Source organism: Nesoenas mayeri (genome assembly GCF_963082525.1).
Source record: "Nesoenas mayeri genome assembly, chromosome: 2".
NCBI classification, from domain to species: domain Eukaryota; kingdom Metazoa; phylum Chordata; class Aves; order Columbiformes; family Columbidae; genus Nesoenas; species Nesoenas mayeri.
In genome coordinates, this window is record NC_137543.1 from 145,912,874 (window position 1) to 145,935,209 (window position 22,336).

A 22,336-nucleotide genomic window follows, 5' to 3' on the forward strand; every position below is an offset into this window, starting at 1 on the left:
ACATGAGAAGCAGTAAGCAACTAGACAGATATTAATTTATTAAGTGTATTGATGTTTTGTATTTGTTTTAGTTATAACCTTATGTTTCTGATTTATTATCCAAAAAGTGTAACTGTTATGTTTCCTTATAGGCCTGTAGAAGAAAATGTGAATAACCAACTGTGAAAACTTGGTTAAAAAAATAAACATCAATAAGTAATACAAAATATTTGTTTGTTTGTTTTTTAATACATTGCAAAATTCTGCTAGTTTGTTAATCGTTCAGGAAAATTTGTATAGGTGAGAAGAGTGCTCCTTTACTCACAACTATACCCTCCATGGGGATGAGGAACAGATCCAGCTTTTCTTCTCACCAAATGTTTTTGGAAATGCCTTATATTCTTGCAGGTTTTGGCAAGTTTTCTTAATCCCCTGGCTTACTGTGTGGCTCATTTTCCAGGCAAACTTTTGCAACACTTGCTGCCAAGTCAGAGATAAATGCAGAAGTAGTTGGCAGAACCAGGCGTCCAGAGGTAAAAGTCCTGTGGGTATTTCAGCATATTCCTTGACAGCTTCTGGAAGGTCGTCTGCAGATAATGTTTGGTATTTCCAGTATTGCCCATGTGTAAAGCACAAAATTATCCTAGTGACAGGAAAAAAAGGGTAGAGATGCACTATGAAGAGAATTCTCTTTAATATAGGTAAGACACTAAGGAAGTTAATTAGACTTTGCTCTAAATGCAGTTTAACCTGTGCTAATAGTAAAGAATGTTTTACTTTATGCTCAAAGCCAAGAAAATCTGGCCTTGAGAAAGTGCCCTCAAATTAATCGCACTGCATTATTTAATGGCTATAAAATTATCAGTCCCTTTGGTGTCTGTTAACAGGTTCCCCTGTAATTGCTGAGAGAAGTAATTGTAATTTTGTTGTTTAGCATGTTAATCATAAGTGAAGTTTACTCTGTTCTAAAATGATATTCAGGTTACCGATGACAATTCCACTCTGCCATATAAAGGTTTTTTTTTTAAGTAGCCTGATTGTAGTCTGCACAGATATTTTTAGCAGTAATGAAAAATGTGTTTTAAATACTGTAGTTGCTGAGAACCTTTGAGTGTCCAAGCTACTAATCCTCTGAAGATTTCTGTAATAATCATCAGCTGACCTTGGACTCCCCAGATGTGTGACAGCAGCTGATGATCAGTTTTTTTACTGCATCACCCACCCCGCTTCCCCAGTAACCTGCTTTCAAATCCTGCAAAAATCGCCTTTCTTCCTCTCTCTCAGTCTTCTAAGCAAGTACTGTGATTTGTATATATTTCTGATCTCCTCTTTTCCATTTCTTTGCAAAAGGCACCATTTCCACAAATTTATTTTTTCACTAGCACTCGAATTTTTGTCACGTTTGTCCCATATCATGCTGATAATGTTGGTATCTTGGGAGCGATGGAGATCCAGAAGGGAATCTTTTAGGGTTTCTCAGACATACAACTGGGGAACTGAAATGGTTCACATTGCAAAAGGGTTAATTAGAAGTTAAAGACTCTGCAATCTCTTATATTTAATGAGTGTTGTCCTGCTGGAACTGGAGATGATTTGACATTAACTTTTTTGCTTGTGATTTGTCAGCAGTAACAAACATCCTAACAAAAAACCAAAACGTGAATAACTTGTTTAATTTTCTGAGTGTTTTGACTGAGATTAATAAAAATTAAGATATTTTAACTTTAATAGTCACATGTAGCTTATAATTATCTGTATGAATGAGCTGAGACTCCTTACCATCACTATTTAATCTGGTCTCACAGCTTAACAAGACCAGCATAATGAAAAATCACATTAAAAAGCAGTGATGAGTTTTTAGCAAAGCTTCAAACTATTGAGACAAATATTTTCCTGACAACTACCTTTGTTCTGGGCCGAATCAGATCAGCTGTTAATGTGCTTTGTTGGACTCAAAATTTAAACAATTCAGTGTCATTATAACTACATTAGTGTTGGAAAAAACATTTTAAAATAGAACTTAAGAATCAACTCCACTGATGCACTTGGGAGGAGAAAAGCTACAGGGGCCTACCAGGTAACCCTGCAGTGTAAATTATGGAGTGGCCAGCCCTGTCTTGTCCTTTTGGAAGAAAATGTTTTATCTGAAGAAAAGCAGCTTATGAGTAGTAGTGACTTATGAGTAGTACTTATGAGTAGCTTATGAGGCTCGCTGCCTCCCGAGCTGCCGGGTGATACACCAGGACCCTGGATATGTGGATGTGGCCACTGTTCGCTTCTGAGGCTGCAAACACATGAAATAAGCAAATATGACAGGTAAAAAACCTTTTCAATGACAGAGCTGTCATTGACTTCAGCAGGCAGAATCTTAACTCTGACTTTTATCTTCTTCCATTTACAGGGTGTTTCAGAAAGATGGACCCAATTTGAAATCACAGTGCTTTGAAATCGGGTCCATCTTTTTGAAACGCCCTGTGTTTTTATGAGTGAGTGTGCTTGACAACATTATCAACAGGACCAGAAAGGAGCTCTCGGGGTCTTGCAGGACACCAGGCTGCTCCAGCTGCCATCGTGTGCCTGGCACAAAATAACTCTTCTGTACGTAGCATTTTCTGTAAATTCCCTACATGCTTCCAGAAACTAGAGCAAAGAAACGTGGGCTTATTTGTATTATTTTTGCTATGTTTTTTCTCTTTGACGTTGTTCTTATTCCGTGCTTTGATCAAGGAGGTGATTTTAGCCAAGGGAAATGTCCCCATTGCTCTTTGCATGCAGAAATACAGATTTTTGAAAGAAGCTCTTTGGAAAACTTGAAAGTCTGACTGCATTTTTGGTCCTTTTTATTTTCTTTGTTAATTCTAGAAATACTGTTTTAACCCCTCTGCTCCAGAATGCCATGTGCCAGATTTATTTGGTGGTTTATCTAAATTTCTAAATTGCGTGTAGGACACGATGCCACATGCTTTCTCTTTTAAACTACTAGGTCCTTTTTGCCTTGTTCTTCCCTTCTGTTTTCTGTTGTGAATGTAACACCAGCCTTGTATTTCTGCTGAATACTTGGTCGCTTTATTTCTGGCTAATCAGATCTGATGAAGGGCTTTGCTTCTCTTATGCCAGGAGATTTGGCTCAGACTTCCAAAACAATTGCACAGGTTATTTGAAGGATTTCTTTTCTTCCCAGCAGATATATTCTTTATCGCAATAGATTTTTCCAAATTTATCCTTTACAACAAGCAGCATAAAAATTAAATCAATGCAACGTTTTTTAACTGGTTTAGATGATGTATCTGTGTTTATTCAGGACCTGTTTATTTAGAAATAATTTCAAGATAAATATTAATTTAATATCTTATTTTTTGAGCTGACTGCATAATTTTAAATATGTTAAACTTGGGAGTCACTACATTATACAAATGTTGTGAAGCTGAAAGTATAAACTTGCAAACCAGGGAACAAACAGCTGGAATAAATGTGCTGTGTGAATTATACAGACGCAAAGATTATGATAAAGCTGTTCCAAATTGTAAACAAGCCATCTATAAGTACTAATGGCTGGAGGTTAAAGCGATGCAAATTCCCTTTAGGAGTGTGATGTCTGGAAAGGCACATCAGAGGAAGGCTCACCCCATGGCCATCCGCATCTTCCACTGTTTGCCTCGACACTTGCCACTGGGCGCGTAAGAGACGTGATACAAGCATAAATGGAGCTTCTGGTCTAACCTAAGGTAGCTGTTCATAGGAATTAAATAAAGCATGACTTTTAAAAAGCTGATGGCTCCTAATGAAGAAAAATTACTCAGGATTATGGTGGTTTTATTCACACGGCTTCGCTTTCACATTTATAATGAAATCTGAAACCAGGTCAGTTTTATCCTTCCTTTTTTTTTTTGCTTGTGAGGAGGTGGATATTTTTCACACATCTACTTTTTTTTCAGTGCTAAGTTCTATATGGATCAAATCTTAAGTAACTTGGCAGCAGATTAATGTTTTACTGGCTGTGTCTACACAGTCTGTTGAGGGACTCCGCTCTCTGCTCGTGGCTGCTCTGTGGGCTCTCGCGGCTGAGCCGGGGCAGCTTTGCCGGGCTGGCTGAGGCTCTGGGGTGCCGCTGGGGTCACTGGAACCAGGGGCCACTTGCCAAGGCAAGGACAAAAGTGGCTTGTGTGTGCCCACCCTGTGTTATGCGGATTCACCCACCGGCAGCCAGGAAAAGTCTGTATCTGATAAAAGAAACTTGATGAGATAAATCTGGACTTTGCTAAACTCTTTCTGTACATAAGCAAACTCTTACTCTGTTTATTTATTACCTTTTTTGCCATGATATTTACCACTGTTGATTAATGTAATATTAACTATTAAATTATTTGTAAGAATAAAGGAATGTTTTATTTCCAGGAAAAGTGTTTTCTCTGGTTTTGACCACATGATATTTAGTGTTCTTCCCTGCCTCACTACTGCAATTTCTTAAAAAAAGTCAGGCTGTAAATCGTTCTGTTTCTATGCATAGTTGAGCACAGTGGAATTTCAGAGTTTGAAACTGCATCTAGAGGGACCTAGGCCTGATTTGTCTCCTCTCCTTCCTTCCTTTCCATGTGGGATTATGTGGACTGCAAGAAGCAGAATTCAACAGATGGTTTGTAAGGTGTGCATTACAGCTGCCAAAGAATGGAAACAAGGATAATATCCTAGACCAAGGAAAGATAACAGTGTTTGAAAAATTTTGTTCACTTTCAATTTCTAGACTCATCAGCAATAATAAAATAAAATTTACAGACTTTTATTTGGTGTGAATATTGAATGTATGGGAAAGGATCATCAGTAAAGGATTTATTTTAATGCAGTATAGATTTCATGAGCCTGTGGCACATTTTGTATGAAGAATTTTTTCAGTGAGAATGGGCTATGGATATGGTACTGGGGTTACTGAGGTGTTTGCGGATTTCCGTAGAAGCTACATCTTTTCTTCTTTGCCTTCAAACATAAAATGTGGTCTCTATAGCAGCACGTACCTTCCCATTACACAGCAAGAAGCCAGAAAGGCAGAAGAGAATTTTCCCCTGAAAGGTTCTTTTTACTACTTTATCTACTTTTCTGTGCTTGACTGAAGAGGTTTTGCTGTCATTGGACTTGCACACACACATCCCACTTCGATTTCTTCCGTCCTCCACTTTGTCAGCAGTCACGTTTCTGTAGGGTGAAGATGAAGTGTGAAGAAAAATGACTTGTGCCTTCTCTTTCCTGTTTTTTCTTGCTTTCATGTTTATACAAAGGCTGAATGAATTTTCAGTGTCCTTGCATGCTAGTTTCCTGCTTATTAGTTGTTTTCCAATAGCACTTGCAGACCTGCTCTGCATGCACAGACGTCAGATTGGGAAAGGGCGTGAGAAAAGACGATGCCATCTGGGGCACTGAGGCAAAGAAAAGCAAAATGGCATTCCCAACATCAGGCAGAATTATGTCACAAAGCTGAAATTTGAGATTAAAAAATTGAGTTTTTCTGAAGTGTCAGTGCAGACTGTCCTTTCTTGGTTTGCATTTGATTTTTGAAGATCTTTTTTACTAAACCCTGTCCTCTGCATCTTCCTCCCAGTCACAGGCAGTTAGAGACTGAAGCATGTTCTAAAGTCAGACAGTGACAAGCAAGTGAAATGCAAGGAAGTGAGAGAACAGAGGGTATTTTAGTTAAGTCATTCTGTTGCTCAGTGAGGAACTACTAGTGTCTAATTCCTGTTCCTGGAGGCATGTTGCGATAGGTACACCTTTACTGATGGGAAAGGCGTCTAGTACAGTAGCCTGCTTTGATCTGATAAAGTAAAATAAGCTATGCTGGGGGAAAATCCTTTTACTGGTGTTTCTACCTTTATATTGCCCCACTGTTTCTTCCCTCTGTACTAGGCAGAATCTATTTGTTGTACAGAAATGGACTGACAGGATGTGTTCTGTCACTATATTAAATTTGCTGCGGCTATCCTCATGTCAAAATTAAGCAAAAGTGAAGTTGAGTTAAACCAAAACCTTTTCACGTGTTACTTCCCCAAAAAGGGACAAGAGAGCTTAGAAGTATGGGGATCCCATTGGTGCAGGTTTGCTCTCTTTCGCCTAGGTCAGACTTAGTTCTGCAGCCATTTTCTCTAACCAGTTGTTGCCTCTGTTTTGGTTGGGTCAATCTCTACTCCGTGGTTGCCAGAGCGGCAGCAAAGGTTGGTGGTTTGGCTGCAGGTGTCCGTGTTCTCCCTCATATAGCGTGAGCTGCAGCCATCTGAACCCACCTGCTCTGCCGGGGAAGAGTGCTGGAAACTCCTCAGGAAGAAACACAGCCAAACACAGCCGTCCGATGTCCCTCCTGTGGCCGGAGTATAATGATCAGATTTGGCACTTGGTCGGTTTTGACTTGATTGTAGCTGCCTTTGCTGTTTGCTGATGATGAGCAACAAGGCAAAAAATGGAGTGATATATGACTATGGGAAAAGTCGCTGAGAAAATGCTGTCAGGCTGCAAGGGATGCCTGTTTATTCTTAGAAGTGTGCTCAAAATGTCTTGTAATGTTTTTGTGCTTGAATGTACTTTTGACTTTCTCATTGTATGATCATCTGCATGATTTTTCTTTTTTTCCTTTCTCACAGTGCATGCCAATTAAAGGCCTTGGATTTGTGCTCGGAGCCTACAAATGTATTTGCAAGGCTGGATTCTATCATCCCAGCATCTTCTCAGTGAACAGCTTTCAGAGTAAGTGCCTTCGCTTGAGTTCAAAAAAAAGAAAAAACAGAGCTAGCATTAATAATGCAGGGCTTCTTTTTATCCTCGTCAGGGTTATACGGTAAAATTGCAGTGGTTTGCAACTCTCGGATTATATAATCACTTAAGGAGTTCTAGCCCTTTGGTTTGTCATTCATGATACTCTTGAGGATCCTGTAAAACATACCCACTTGAAGAATATTTGATTTATAAATAAATTTTAAAAACATGAAGTCTTGCTGTGAGGAAACAGAGATTTCTGGCATCTGTGCTTGAGCACAAGTACTGAGAAAATGAATCTAATGATTTTCTCTATGGTCAGGGCAAACTAGAATGTCCTAGCCTCTGGCTTTCCTGCAAGTTTTAATTGCTTTCATTTTAATTCATTTGCAAAGGAGAATCCAAAGGAGCATCCAAACTCTTATACTTGCTGAGATATTAAATAATTTGATCTATGTCATGAGTTGATCTGTTTTTTATTGATTTGATCTGTTTTGCATATAGATTGGCCAAGGTATCTTACCCCTAACTCAGTATATCTCATATATATGTATATATGAGGGATATCTATATATCTGTATCATGTCTCCTTTATATATATGTAGCATAAGTAGCACAGTGTGTTTGTTCCACAGTTTACCCAGTGAGTATTTGTTTCCCTTCTCTTTTCATATTGTAGAGTGTCACAGAAGGCAGCCTTGTGATTGTGCTTTTTTCTCTGGGCTCTGTGAATTTTTTGATAAAGTAAGGATGATGTTTGGGTTTTCTTACAGTGCAGTGAGTTAAGGTGCAGTCAGGATTTAACTCTTTGAATGAGCATATAAAAAAATAATTCTTAGATTTTTGTCATACCAAATGCCACAGAACACACAAAAATAGTATGGTTAGAGATCATAACATCATTAAGATCATTAGGGATGAGATTCATTTTATCTCATATCAACTGTCTAAACTGTATATGCTTGGTATGTATATAGGTTTCAACTGTAGTCAGCAGCGAGAGCTTGGCTCCCCTGGAGGGTAATTCTGCTCCTTTAGAAAGGCAGAATTTGTCCTTGGATGGCAAATAACCTCCTGTAGAAGGAGGAGCCTATGTAGCTATCTTAGATTGGATATTTAGCTTCTAAATAGCTAACATAGAGTGAAATTGGTCTCATGAAAGGATTTGCAATGCTGATATTTTAGGGCGCGTAATTACATGATTTGGGGCCACTTTGATTTGAGCATGTGTTACTGTGAGCCAACATAAACATGAGTTTGAAACAGTCAGTAATAAAGAACTGCTTTGATTCATCCAGAAACAGCTCGATCTGCAAAGTTCTAGAGGTGGTTTCAAAAAGTGAACTGTGAGGCAGCTACTGTGAGGCTGGAAATGGCTGTGAAGTAGTGGGGAGAAAACCAGTGGTTCAAGAGAACTTGGCCCTGTCACCCACCTGCATTCCTTAAAAAGAATAAAGGAAAAGATGACGTGGTTAAAATGGCTGTAGTATGTATTTGGAGGTTTAAAATGATGCTAATTCTAGACATGAATCCTGCAGTTTTGACAGAAATGACATGACCTGAAGATTTCTTTCTGGAGATAAGTTGGTGAAGTTTGATCATAAAAGAGATGAAACCAAGTAAAATGTTAATAATTTAGAAAGTAATCCTAGTGGAAGAAACTAAAGAGGCAGAAAAGATTTACAGGTTTCAAGATGAGATATAAGTAAGTAGATAGATAGAAAAACATGACCAGTTTTGTACTTCTCTGGATTGAAAAATTGGATCGAGTGTGTTGTGTCTTGAAATGGGAGCATTTCTCAATGATACTGGGATTCTGCCCCACAGCAATATGTGGTTAACTACAGCTGCATGACTGACATTTCGGCTATTCCCTTACAGAATAGGAAGCCAGGTAGGAGAACGTTTACCTCCCAAGGCTGAGTTTGTTCTTCAGAACTGATAGTGCCAAAATATGTAAAATCTTACTATTTTTTCTGCATTAATGAGGACTCTGGGTACTAGTGGGACACAGTTATTGCCACACTTCAAGGGTCTTTTTTGACGACAGAAATTGATTTCAGAAAAAAGATGTATTTCATGTATGCAAATTACATTCAGCTCTAAGTGTTTGAATACATGATTATGCACTTTCTCCTAATGGCTCATTTTTAGTTAGCACTGTGTGTATAGGTAGAATAGACTAACTGCTGACTACATACATTTTAACATTTTTGTAATGCCCTTCTCCAAAGCACGTATGTTCTCTGCCTCATGGGGTAAGCAGGTTTGCCCTCAAAGATCCTTAGTAGAACAATGGTGTTTTGTTCAACCTAAAAGTTCATTCTTTACAAATGCGTCATCCATGTATTGCAGAGATTCTGCTCAGCCATTGCTGTTTGGATGTGGAACCTGCCCTAAGAAAAAGGTGCATGTGCCAGAGGTGTCTCTTGTGTCTGGATATGGGACTTTACTGTCTCTAATCTTGCTTTGATCACATACATCCCAAGAGGGGTTTCCAGTTCAAAAGGAACTCAATTTTTTTCACACCTGCCCTTCAGCTTTGGTTCTTCAACAGAACTCACACATCCAGTTATTTGTACATATGAAGACTGTCAGGAGCTTCAGCGATCCCTTGCTGCGGTGAGGGGTGTGACCATGGCTGACCACCAGGTATCGAAGCTGACAGGTCCGGTTACATTCACACACACTGAGTTACTGCAGCATCACTGATGCTACTGGTGTTGTTCCTAATTTATACTATAACAGAACAGGAGCAGAATAAGTCTTTTGTTCTGCTCAGCACTCAGTATGCTCTGTGCTCGCTGTGTTCATCTGCTGAGTTTTGACTGAAGTCTGGGATGAATTTCTTAGGGATGGCAGCGATCCCTGCCCTGGCGCTTGGCAGTGTGTGGTGCTGTTCTCTGCAGCTGTTGAGACACCCCTCGTGTAGCAGAGTGTGCTCAGGAGATCCAAAGCTGATGAAGAGTTACCCTCAGGAGACCATTTAAAAACAGATGGACTGGTAGACAGAAAAATAACACTGGGATAGAAGAGGAAAGACCTAGGAAAAAATGATGTCTTAAAGTGGACATAGCTGAAGCATTTAAGCTTTTTGTTGTATTTTTCAGCTGTCAGGCGTTTTCCTTATTATACTTCATATTAATTCCACCAAGTCTTTGTTCTTTTCTCATTCCATTTTATCTTTGTTTATTTGTTTGTTTTGTTGCATTTTTTTCTTTTCTTTTTTTCCTTGAAGACAGTACGTTTTTATACCTTCTTCACCCTCAGTTTGAACTCCTGCAGCACAGTCAGCCTTTCAGCGTTTGCTTCCATCTCATTTGTGTCAGTGCTAAACCCACGGCTGCTTTACATCGAGCAGAATTGGTTTCTTATCAATCTATCTTACCAGTGTCTAAATCTTTGGGGGAGGAAAACCGTATTTTTTTCAGTGGAGGAAGTAATCCAAAGAACTGCTGAGATAGGAGAAGACATGGCTCAGTGCTGTAAGGGGCAGTAACCTCGTGCTTGGCTTGGACCGTCTGTGCTTTGAATTGATGTTACGTTGTGGTGAGGGGACAGGGCCAGACATAAAGGACAGAAATGTTCACCTGTGCAGGGGGCAGCAGTGCTCTGGGACATGTAGTCAGGGGTGGACAAGCAAGCTCCCAGTCAGTGGTAAATACCATGATCAGTTCCATCCCAATAACTTCTTTTAGAAGGTCTGGAAAAAGTTCTTTCTTTTTGTCAAGGAGAAAAAAAAAAGATGGGGATTGTAAATAATTCTTTATTACCCTGTGTAAAATCTCAAGCAGATCATTTTTTTTTAAATCTTTCTTGTATTAGCTGTAATTGAGAATCATTTCAAAGCCAGAAGATATTCACCAGATAATCAGCTAGCAGTGGAAGTTGATGGTCATCCTTTTTATACAGCAGACAGCATGACACCAGACATATCTAAGCAAAGGCTTGCTGTTGTGTTGTGAACTCATATCCTTGGGATGTTCACTGCAACATGCAACCATTTATCGGTTATTATCCCTGTAGTATGTGACAGGCACACACATGAAGAAACTTCTGTGCATGACTCAGATAAGAAAATGCTTGATAAAATGGATTATATTTGCAACACCTTTCAAGGTTGAGCATTTCAGAAATAAAGTAAGAATATCAAGTTTAGGACATGCAAAATTGTGAAGCCATATTCATACAATATTTATGACTTAAGTAAATTCATAACTTTAGGATTTATATTATATTTTTTACACTGAAATAATTTATTTAGTTACCACAATAAAAGCGTATTAACAAATGTCTCATGTGTGACTCACAAATGTGAAGTTTTAAAGAGATTAAATAAATTTTTTTGGAGATGGGCTAATTGAAGCGTGACTCTTTCCAGAAATGATAAAGGAACAGGTGGGTGGTGGAAAAGCAGGTTGACATGAGCGCAAATGTTGAGGAAATGAAGTGGGAAACTCAGTCAGTAGATAGTGCACTCTTGATTTGGAGATGGAGGTGGGAGATGGGAGACTGTGACTTCTGTCTCTGGCAGAGGACAGTGTGGGTCCATTGCTCGAGCAGTAATTTAGAAAACAGAGATCTAATGTTAGATATGGAGAAAGTGCTTTCTGGCAAAGCTCTTGGAATGATAATGGGCTGAGGTCCATGGGTGTTTGCTCTGATAATAAGTTCCAGTCCTAGGATATTTTCAAGATCAGTGTTCCTTAGAGGTTTTCCGCCTTCTTGGGGCGCCCACGCATGGTCATTTTCCACCATTTCCATTCATGCCTCCCATAGTCTGGGTCAAAAAGACACAAGATCTGTTCTTGCTCTCTGCTTGTATCTAAGAAAATCTGGCTACAGCATGAGTCAGCACCACACTACTATATGCAGGTTTCCAACATCTTTGCTTGGAATAAAGCACCGAAGAGAAATCCACAATTTTCTTGAGAAATACCAACCTGTTCTCTGCTCACTGAGATGTGGGAGTGAAGGATCCTGCACTGAGGATGAGGAGCCCAGGGCTGCTGGAATGGCATGCCAAATTAACAGACTTGGGTGTACAGCCTCTTTGTCCCTTTCCCAGGCTTTGGCTGTCAGCAGATGTGTGCTCAGGCACATCTGTACCTAGATTTGAGAAAGCAAGAAGTAATTCCCTTTGCAGATAACCTAGCTTCAAATGTTTCAAGCTAGAAGTCTGAAGAGAGTTTCATAAGCCAATCTGCATGTGCAACATTGGTGGAATAGGCTGTCTCTTGAATTAAGACTAAACAATGTGTGATTTACTGCTTTCATTGGTAGAGGAGAAGCATTTTGATCAAAGATGTTGGAGCAATTCTCTAGTCTTGTGAAAATTGAGAGAACATATCGTATGTTTTAACACACCATTGATGTGGCTGCAGCCACATTCTCTTATTTCTGGAAGCTCCTCAGCCTGTCTTGCTTATATTAAACATATTCAGCAAAGTCAGTTTTCCTTCTTATTTAACCATATTCTTCTTTTCCCGCTTTTTCTTTCATATTTTTATTCCATTAATTACCTGTAGAGTAAGCAGTGTTAGAGGAGTTTATGGGCAAGTGTTCATAGATCAGAAAAAGTAGGAATCATCCTGTGTGCTGTTTGTGGGTTCACTTTGATGGGCAAGATGTCAGCTCAAGAATCATTGGTTTTCACAGACAAAATATTAACTTGCCAGTAAGTTTTCCGGATTTCCTAGTGTGATTGTGTGAATAATGGAAAATTATACTTGGTGTAAGTGCCCTGGTTTTGCTTTGGGGACAGAGTAGTGCAATCACGCAACAACATGCCAAACAAATGTTAATTAAGAGGGGTTTTATCTAATTAGAAGCTAATTAATTCACTAGATAGCATCTTTATGAAATTGAGGAACAATCTGAAGTAGAATCAGAGCTTGTACTGTGAACACTAAGTAGTTAATGGGTCTGCTCTTCATGTGTCTGTAAAATCCTTTCCTTATTCCCACATCTTTGATGTAATTTTACCGATTCAGAAGTCTCCTTCCAAGAATTTCCTGTGCAGATCTAGCCCACTTAAATACAATGGGAAAGTGTCTGGGGTTCAATAAGCCCACTTGCCCTCATGTCTAGATTGGTCCGCGTTTTCTGAACGTGCCAAGGGGACGGTGAAATGAGAAAAGCAGCCCTGGCAAGTAATTTTGTAGCCTAACGAGGGAGGCCAACAGGGTGGGAAAGGAAGTCAGCAGAGGGCTGGTTTGCTCCCGTGTGGATGAACTCCCCATCCTGTGCAGCTAAAGGTGTCTCCCCTCACCCTTCTGATACTTTCAGGAAAGGATGCAGAAAGTCGCTTGTCTGGCGGTGAATTGTCGGAGGAGATCTACAGCTGCCTGCCCTGCCGGGAAGGATGTTCTTCCTGCACGGACGACACTCCCTGCTATGCGCAGGAGGACAAGTATTTACGGCTGGCTATCATCTCCTTCCAAACGCTCTGTATGCTGCTGGACTTCATAAGCATGCTGGTAGTCTACCATTTTCGCAAGGCAAAGGTAAACACAGGTTTTACTTGAATATTCCTGCTCGTTGTGTGGTACAGACTCATTTATATTAGGTGGATAGCTTCTCGTTTTGACAGTTGGTGTCTCAGGTAAGGAGCTCAGCTCAAGGAGAGGATGGGATTTCCAAGCAGCCATGCTTTGCTTTAGGCTTGGAGGTACCTACATTGTTTATGTAGTTTTTGGAAAAAAATGCCAAGGAAATTGGTGTCTCCCAGTGCCATCTGGTTATGTTTCTAGATGGTCAGCAAAAATCAAGGAAATCTATTATGTTTGAAGTAATTTTGGAAAATCAGACCAATTACACAGGTGTCTGAGGAGCCATGTGGGTGTTTATAGTCTTGAGATCTTCAAAGTCTCTGTTTTGCTAGTGTTGGGAATGATGTTTTGTTTCAATGTATTTGAGAGACTAGCTGGAAAATAATTATATCAAAGAGAAATAATTCAAGATAATTCTAGTTTCTAGAGAGTTTAAAATTCATTTTATGGTTAGGGATTTTTTTTTCCCCTCTAAAGTATGAATATATTAAGGAGTATCTCTAAATTGCAGATGCAGGCTACGGTTATGTTTTATGTACTAACTTAATGAACTCTCTGCTTTTACCTCACTCAAAATTTTTTAACATGTAAGATCTCATGGAATCTCACTGTTGGCTCAGTGAATGCAGAATATTCTCTAAAACTTCCAATTTACTTAAAAAAAATGAACTGAAGCTGGCACGTATTCACTACCTACATTTGGGAGACGTAGGTGTGCACACAGGATGCTGCATTGTTGAAATTAATAGCTTCATCCACTTTCCATAAGTAGATAAGCATTTCCATTTTGGTTTTTGGAACACTTGATCCCACAGTCTCCCTGATCCTACAGTGTCTGTGTTACAAATGCGTGGCTCGTTTTGAAAGACTTTTAATATCCTGGCAGGAAATCACAGAATGAACAGTAGCATTCTTTTTTTTTTTTTAAATTTTCTGTTTCTGACAGTCTTTAATGATATTGTATAAAATGATTCAAATTACAGATCTAATTGTATTTATAAAGCTTTTCATTATGAAAAGTCTGGTTTAGGCATCTGTTTAGCTGCCTAGCATTAACTTAGCAGAACTTCATTCCAATTTTGTGAGGTTTTAGTCTGTATGGTAGTGTTACTTGCCTTTAATGTCATAGACAACATCATGAAAGAAGCATTCCTTGTGAGAAAAAACTTTACAGAGTAGATTACTTCATATGCTGCTAAGTTTGGCTTGATTTTTTTTCATATTGAAATATTGATTGTTTTGTAAGAAATGTCTTTATTTTCCCATAAATAGTTTGAGATCAGAGATGAGTACATTTGCATACACTCTTGCACTTGGACACTTACATAGATTCTGATGTACGTATCCACCGCAGTTAAAAAAAGATACGTCTTTATTAAACATACTACAGAAGCCTTGCTAGTACCTGCTAGTAACAAAAGGTCCATTTTTACTTTTGTGATGATTAACCATTTCTTGAAAGTAGGCAATGAATGAAGAACAAGGTGGAATTTTAATATTTAATATCAAACCAATACCAAAGAGGCATATGCACATCTTGCCTTGTTTCTAAAGAACTTTTCAGTCTTTATAAAAAAATTTTGAGTTATTTTTTCCCAGATTACCTCTTACCATTAGAGATTGATCATGACATCTGAATGAGTGAGAACCTAGTATAAAAACATTCTTTTTTCTTGAAAGAAAAGTGATGCCTTTGAGACATTGCATTTCATTAAGTTGGACAGAGATGGATGAAATGATGATTTTGCTACCTTAGAAGAGAGGTGACTTGCTCTAAATTTGTGTCTCACAAGGAAAAGAGGAGAAAAAAGGAGACCAAAAAAGGTGATATGGTGATTAACAATCCTTTCCTGTATGATCAATGTTTTCAAGGAAGAGAAACTGATAAATAGATGTTCCATTGCTTTTCATGTCAATCAGAAGAGGTTTTTTTCCCATTCCTTCTATGCTCTTTATCTTGTTGGTACAGTATGATTTTGCAAAGAAACAGATCTTGTGTGATAACCATGAAATGAGAAGCTGTATAAGGACAAACATCCTGAGAACAATGAGTATGTGCATAAGAAAACTGCTGGTTACATTGGATAATGGCAGAAATTTGGAGTGAATGAAGGAAACCAGTCAGTGTCTGTGTACTCTCTGCCAAGGGGTGAAAGTAGTGAAAGTGAAAGAACAGCTATTGAAATACGTTCAATATATCTACATTTTCAGAATTTCAAACTATTAGTGAAACAAACCTCAGTTAGGTTAGTGTATCTGTCTGTGATTAAAGTTACTGTGTTAAACAGCTTATTTCCATTGCTCTGGGTGGGTGTCAGAGAAGAGCATTTTTTTTGGTTGCCTTCTGTACGGCACTACAATATTCAAATAGTTAAAAAAAGTAATTTTAGATATAGCATTTTAACAGAAAGACCTATGTACTACTACCATACCAAGAAACAATCTTCAAAGTCTTTAAAAGAGCAAAAATGCTGAATTAAACCCCAGTACTGGAAAGAATGAAGATTAGATTTGTAGTGTTTTGGTACATTTGTTGATCAATAAAATGAGCTCAGTAAAATGGGAAGGCAAATGGGCTCAGGTTACCACTCTACTAAAAGTGTCTAAGCAAATAGGCTACTGGTAAATATTAACCAAAAAGCTAAGGTCCTGGAAAGTTTAAGTCTGCCAACAGAAAGTGCCTTGAGAATACACCCCTGGCACCTTGATTGTCATATTATGAGTGTAATAATTGAGACAAAGAATTATAAAGTCCGTAAGGACCTTTTAGATTGTGATGGAGGTGACAACCTTGGTCTCAAAAAAAAATCAGAATATCAATAAGAGCAGATGCAGATTAGAAGTATTTTAGAGAAGAAATATCTCAGCTATTCAGATCATAGTAGTTACACATATGATGGCTAAACAGCACGTACAATGGAAACTGCTGTGGAAGAGTCGCTCATTGTCTTAGAGTCATCAACAGTGCAGAATATATGCTAGGTCCAAGCCAGGTAATAAAAGAACAACTACTGGTAAAAGATCTCCTACTCCGCTCCCAAAGAACATAGCAATGAGAACAAAGATCTTTCCAACAGTGACTGCCAAAGTGTTGTTGATAGAATGTGACGATCTGTTTTTGGTTTTGACATTACCTTTATTACTGACCTAGGACGTAAAAATAATGATCTACAGGGAAACCTGGTAAATATCAACCAAAGAGGTTCCACGAGTGAAAGATCTTGACAAATTGAATGGTAATAAATAGGTAGAGCCTATAGCAAAGCCAGATGACTGGCTTCTAAACGCCACGCTTCTTTTTAGAGGAACCTTTGCAAGTCTCTGAAGCTTTAAGTCTATTTTTTTAGAACTTCTAAAGGTCCCTCTGAAGAGTCCTCTTCAGACTTCCGAAAGAACTCCTCTACAAAACCACTGAATTATTTACTGTGGAGTAAGCTACTGCTTACATTAATAGCAGTAGAGGGGGAATGGAAGATCGGAAATGGGACATCTGTGTTTATAATGGTGACAAGAACTGAAGGTCAGTAGGTCCAACTTACATACTTGCAAATTCATAGAAATGGTAATAAAAATGGGACTACTGGGTCTATGTTTAAATGTGGGAAGTGGGCTTTTGTGAGAACATGATGCCCTACAAATGTATTTGTAGTTCTGCGAAGGTGGATTATCAGCATGTGGATATGAAAGTACTTTTTCCAAGGTCTGCCACTAGAAGCTCTTAAAAGTGATGATCGCAAGGGGCTAGGTGAGCTACACTTCTTGTAGGAAACAAAGAGATTACAGATGAAAAAACAGTGCAGGAAATATGGTATAAGATAATGGAAGGCAGAGCAATGTTGACATGTTCAAAAATTTTGCTCATTCCTCTTAAGACATTACTAGGAGGCATTCAGGGGATCTCTCAAGTGGTTAAAAAAATCAAATAGGTGTTTTATACAACTTCTAGTTGCTTTATATCACTCAATGGGAAAAAAAAATATTGTGGATCCCAAAGTATAAATCAATTCAAATAGAGACTAGAATGCATCATGAAGGATATTTCCATTATTAGGTGTTTAAACACAGTGGTTGTGGTGAAACATCTGGTGCAAGAAGTCCATGATTTTTATTGTTGGAAACTGGGAGGATAGACCAGGAAGGATCACTCTCTGCTGTTCTTCAACAATGCAGCACAGGCCATGACCTGAGATAGGATACTAGTCTGAATCAGAAAGCCGTTCTTTTGTTCTCTTGGCAGAGAGTCATTCAGTTAGATTTCATGCCTCTTGAAAGCATTGTAGTTACTTATACAGACTTGCACATTTTATAGGTGGCAAAACAGAATTGAGCTCATTTGCCCAGGACACAGTTAATCCAAACTACCCCTGGTACCGCTGACCAAAATCTTGGCATTGCCAACCTGTAAATGAAACTGCAAATTGTGACTTCGAGCAGTAGTCAGCATTGGCAAACGGTACAGAATGGAACTGCAGAAAGATACTGTGAGAAAGCTCAGATCAATGTGGAGGAATTCATTTGAGGCTTTGTCAAACACAAGTGAAAGTGACTCAGCAGCCCTGAGATCAGCTCAGCAGCAATGTTGTTGAACTGCAAGAGACATAACTGGAGAAAATCACAGGCAAAAAATGTGGTCCTTTGCTGAGAGAAGGGAGAACTCTAGAATGCTAAGAATAAAATAGATTTGGAAGAAGGCACAGAATAAGTAGCAAAAGCTAAACCACTAGTGAAAACCGTTGTAGGGAAAGATGGAAAAAGATGAAAAATGTAACAGATAAAGCAGATGCTACTGCTATAATGGGAAAAGACAAAGCATTTCAGGAGAGTAAATGGAGGAAATGTGCCAAACAAAGAAAAAAGGAAAAATATTCACAGCTAATACCGAAGGGAAAGCAGATGTGCAGATCACTTCAAAGAAATCTGTAACTGCTCTAGACAGCCCTCATGCCAAGCAGTAGTGAAAGCCAAAAACCCTGAGCCTGGCATTAACACAAGCTGCAAGAGGCTGAAAATCTCCTGGGAGATGGAAATGGATGAAATCCCGTCAGGAAAGCTGACGGCACCTGACAGCACCAGTTTAATAACACTGAGGGAGTTGTGCAATGAAGCTTGGGAAAAAGAGATTTTTCCTCAGTAGTGGAAATGCTGGAGTTCTGTTAGGCTGCCCTGGCAGGGTGATGGTGCTGAATAGTGCAGCTGGGGACATGCTGAGGTTTCTGCAGTGAACGAGAGAGAAAGGGGACTCTGGGTGCCAAACAAGGAACAGGCTCAGCTGAGGCTCTCGGCACTTTGGATGGACTGGATATGCGTCCTAGCAATTGTAGAGCAGTGTCTAGAGGAATAAGCTCCTTTTATTTCTTTGGTTTTCCGAAGGCTTTGACAGACTATGAGAGGATCTTGCAGAACAATTTTCAGCCCTATGGATTCAGATCTTCAAGGTTGTGTACAGTTGTGCAATACATTCTCTTAAGTTGAACAACTAAGAAAGACATCAGCTCAAGGTGAACACTAGCAAACATCCTTGCATGCTGTGGGATTGTTATTGATTTGATAACGCAAACATTACTGCTAAAAGCATGTCCAAAAAGTATGAGGCTAAGCTAGCAAAAGTAGCTGGCTAGGCAAGGATGGATGCTAAAACAAATATTCTCAAAAATGAGAAGCTGAACAGTGATTTTGTAAGAAAAAACATCAACAAAACAGAAGAATTCATTGATGTGTTACATGAACCAAAGGAGAGCTTTAAGAGGGAGTGGCCAACTGCGGTATTGATAACATGCAGTGTAAAGGTAGCAAAGCTACCAGAAGGAAGCAGAATGTTTGAACAAAAAATAAATAAACCCCAGATTTTTTTTTAAAAAATTAAGTTAACGTGGGGTTTGAAGGGCTTAAGATCTGTGAGAGCCTTAGCGAGGAAACCAGCTGCATTGTGAACAATTTCTTATAAAAGTACCATACTGTGGAACATCACCTGCAAAGAACCTCAAGAGCTCGTCAGGCTGCCTTTTCAAATTAATCAGAAGGAAGAGCTGAAAAGATCTGACCCAAAGCAGCATACCAGCTCAAACATGGAGAATACAACTGCTGTGGGGAATTGTAAGTGTCCTTAGGAACTGCTAAGAACTTAGGAACTGGCAAAGACACCAGAGATGCTGATCTCAGCCGTAGCGTGGAAGAAATTAATTGCTACTTCGGTGATGAAGTAGGGATGTAAATGTGACACCAGCCTTGACTCACACCAGACCTATTCAGAAGGGTCTTGTTTGCTGTGAATTCTCATTCAAATAAACACTAAAGGCCTCAGAGTCCCCAAAGCCAAGGTACTTTCCCATCATCTTCCCTTGTCAAGCACTGTGGTGCTGGCAGGTTCTGAGTGGGCAAGGGAACCGCAGGGCAAGAAACCTTCGGGGGATCTGGTCTTTCTGCTTTCCTAATGTATCTGTGGCCAGCATCTCTGCATGTAAATCCAGCACATCAAGGGAAGATTGACAGTAGCCAGCACACTTGGAAAAGGTTGCTTTCGGCTCTGAAAAATAATGGAAAAATGTCTAGAGGAGTGTCTTCAAAATGGCCGTTCAGAATGGTGTTGTCATGGTGTTAACAATAATGAAGGCCTATAATAGAGCCCTTTAAAATTACGGGTTTTGCCTCATTCAAGACCATTTACAATACCAAATATTAGAAATTTGTAACTAAATGACCTTTTAATGTACCATGGGTTTTTTCCCCCTCATTTATGAACACTCCAGAACTGTTGGAAATACAGAAATACAAATACTTTTAAGGAGAGGAGAGAAATATATATCTAGAATGCTGATCAAGGGAAAAAATGCAGAGTTAATAAGACCACATGGCTAATCATCAACAAGAATAAATCACTTTTTCTCTCTCAAGGGAACTGTGTCAAATAACAACATCCAAATGTTTTTATATGATTTTTATGCTTTGTTGAATACAGGTTTTCAGTGTTTTGAGTTCAGGGTGCTACGTATTCTATGCCACCACTTTCCTATTTTTCTATTTAGTGTATATACACTTAAGTTTTCCTCTAAATATGATTTTAAAACTGTGAAGTTAGTCCCTAAACAATGCAGTTTTAAACACCTCACAAAACTGCACATAGATGGAAAGGCAACATGCAAATTAATGCCGTAGTCGCCCTTTCTAATATTGAGAAATCAAGAACGTCTTTTCTCCCTTAGTGCAGCCATGATAGGATGCAGTAATTCAGAGTGAGGTAATCACAGGCTGTTGCTGTGTGATACATCTTTAAATATTAAAGCATGCTGGCTTTGCAAACATACCTTTTTTGCTAATGTAAATCAGCCAATCCTTTTTTTTTTTTTTAACTCTACAGTGGCATCTTGATGTGCTCGCGCCTGGATGCCTTTCAGCTTTGGGGCACATTCTGCCTTTTTCTCCCTAGACACCGATTTCTGACATTTCAGCTGAAGTGGAAACTTGACAGAGGGAAGAGATCTTGTGCAGATGGAGCAGCTGCCTTTCCATGCTGTGCTGGTGGGCATACCTGACAGTTCACTCAGCACATACACGTTCTGTGCGGTGCTTTATGCACCCTTTCTTCATCATATCCTAGAGTGACAAACTAGTTTCTTGCGATTTCTCAGGGAAGTTTATTGTACTTTTGAGGTTTGCAGCTTTAAAGGCATTGGCTATGTTGTTTTCAAAACTGTTGTTGTTTTTAGTGGAATTCTCATTTCCTCTATAGAGCAGAACTCATGAAATGTCCTTCCCGTTTTTCTGTGTAGTTGAGATTTGCCTTTAGGGATGATGTACTTTTTAAACTCTCACGTAAATAATTGCAGAGTGCCATATTGAACAGGTAAGAAGTGCAGGGGCTGTTGGTCCCCCTGCAGCAGCAGCTGGGAGTCAGAGCTCCCAAATACAGTGGGCACTGGTAGGCATGGCCACAAGGGTGGTCATGCTCTGTGTCTGCAGGGTGCGGTGGCATTCACTTCATAAGCCAAAAGGTTTCACATCTGTATATATTTACATTCTAATAAATGATTTAGAGGAATTAAGTACTTGTGAATAGAAAAATAAGCCTAGTTCTACTATAGACACTTAAGGCCTAAGGAAAAACTGAAGTGTGAAGAAAATAAAGCTCTAGGTATAAAATAGGTTGGTTGATTTCAATTCAGTCTCTTGAAAAAGAGATAATGAGAAGAAACAGGGCAGTAGGAAGCACAAAAAGGCTGTGTAACAGTGTTCACTAGAGAGAGTCTACCCTTAATGGTCAAGGTAGGTCTTAAAAAATGCTTTTTGCCAGTACTTAACTGTAGCTCTAAGGATTCAAAAGATACAATCTTCTCATTATATCTTTATATTAAACCAATGTTTGTCTCCACAAGGTTGAATTACACGGCACCTTAAGGCCCACCTAGAAAACACACATAGTTTGCTGGAGAGTGGAGTGTCTTCAAAGTGATGTAAATCAGTTGTAGACTATGACACGTTTGTTCCACTTTGGAGTTCAGGCTGATTCCTGGCCTTTATTTTCTTAACCTTAATGTCCTGCTATTTAAGACCTTGCAGTCTATGAATTGTTGTCCTTTTGCGTTCACCAGTAGTCCACAAAACTCCACAACTTGGAGCCCCAGTGTTCAAATTAATGGAGCTAATAGCAGTGCACTTTCAGTGCAGAGTGCTGGCCAGGAAGACAGCTGCCACCAGAGACAAGGCTGCAGTAGTCTTAAAGGCATATATAAGTTTAATTGTATTACACTATTATTTCACTTAAAAAATAAATTATGTAAAATAAAGGTAATTGAGTCCTTGAATTTCAGGATATATTTTCCAACAAGTACTATTACATAGAATATTTTTTCCAAAGCTGTTGCAGAGCTAGAAATTAAACTGAGTAAACTGCTAAGATTTTTGGTTGTTCATTACTCTCTGTCTTTGATTCTTGATGAGTCTCATATTTGTGGCCCTTGTAGCAAAGCTGAGTAAACCAAATGATCTGTCACATGATGATAAGCTTTCCCCATGGATTCTTTGATGCAGTAGCTTGAGGACAGTTCAGTTTACCTGAAGTTTCATTTGGGTTTGTG

The 22,336-nt window shown here is 39.0% G+C and overlaps 1 protein-coding gene across 1 annotated transcript in view; it reads left to right on the top strand.

Annotated features, from left to right (window-relative positions):
* GPR158 (G protein-coupled receptor 158) overlaps window positions 1-22,336 on the top strand; it is a gene marked incomplete at both ends in the record, with an annotated part of 192,890 nt that overhangs the window by 76,746 nt on the left and 93,808 nt on the right. The window contains 2 exons of the mRNA XM_080340473.1: window positions 6,603-6,705; window positions 13,003-13,220. Of these exons, the coding sequence (XP_080196599.1) occupies window positions 6,603-6,705; window positions 13,003-13,220 (321 nt within the window). The remainder of the gene's footprint in view (window positions 1-6,602; window positions 6,706-13,002; window positions 13,221-22,336) is intronic.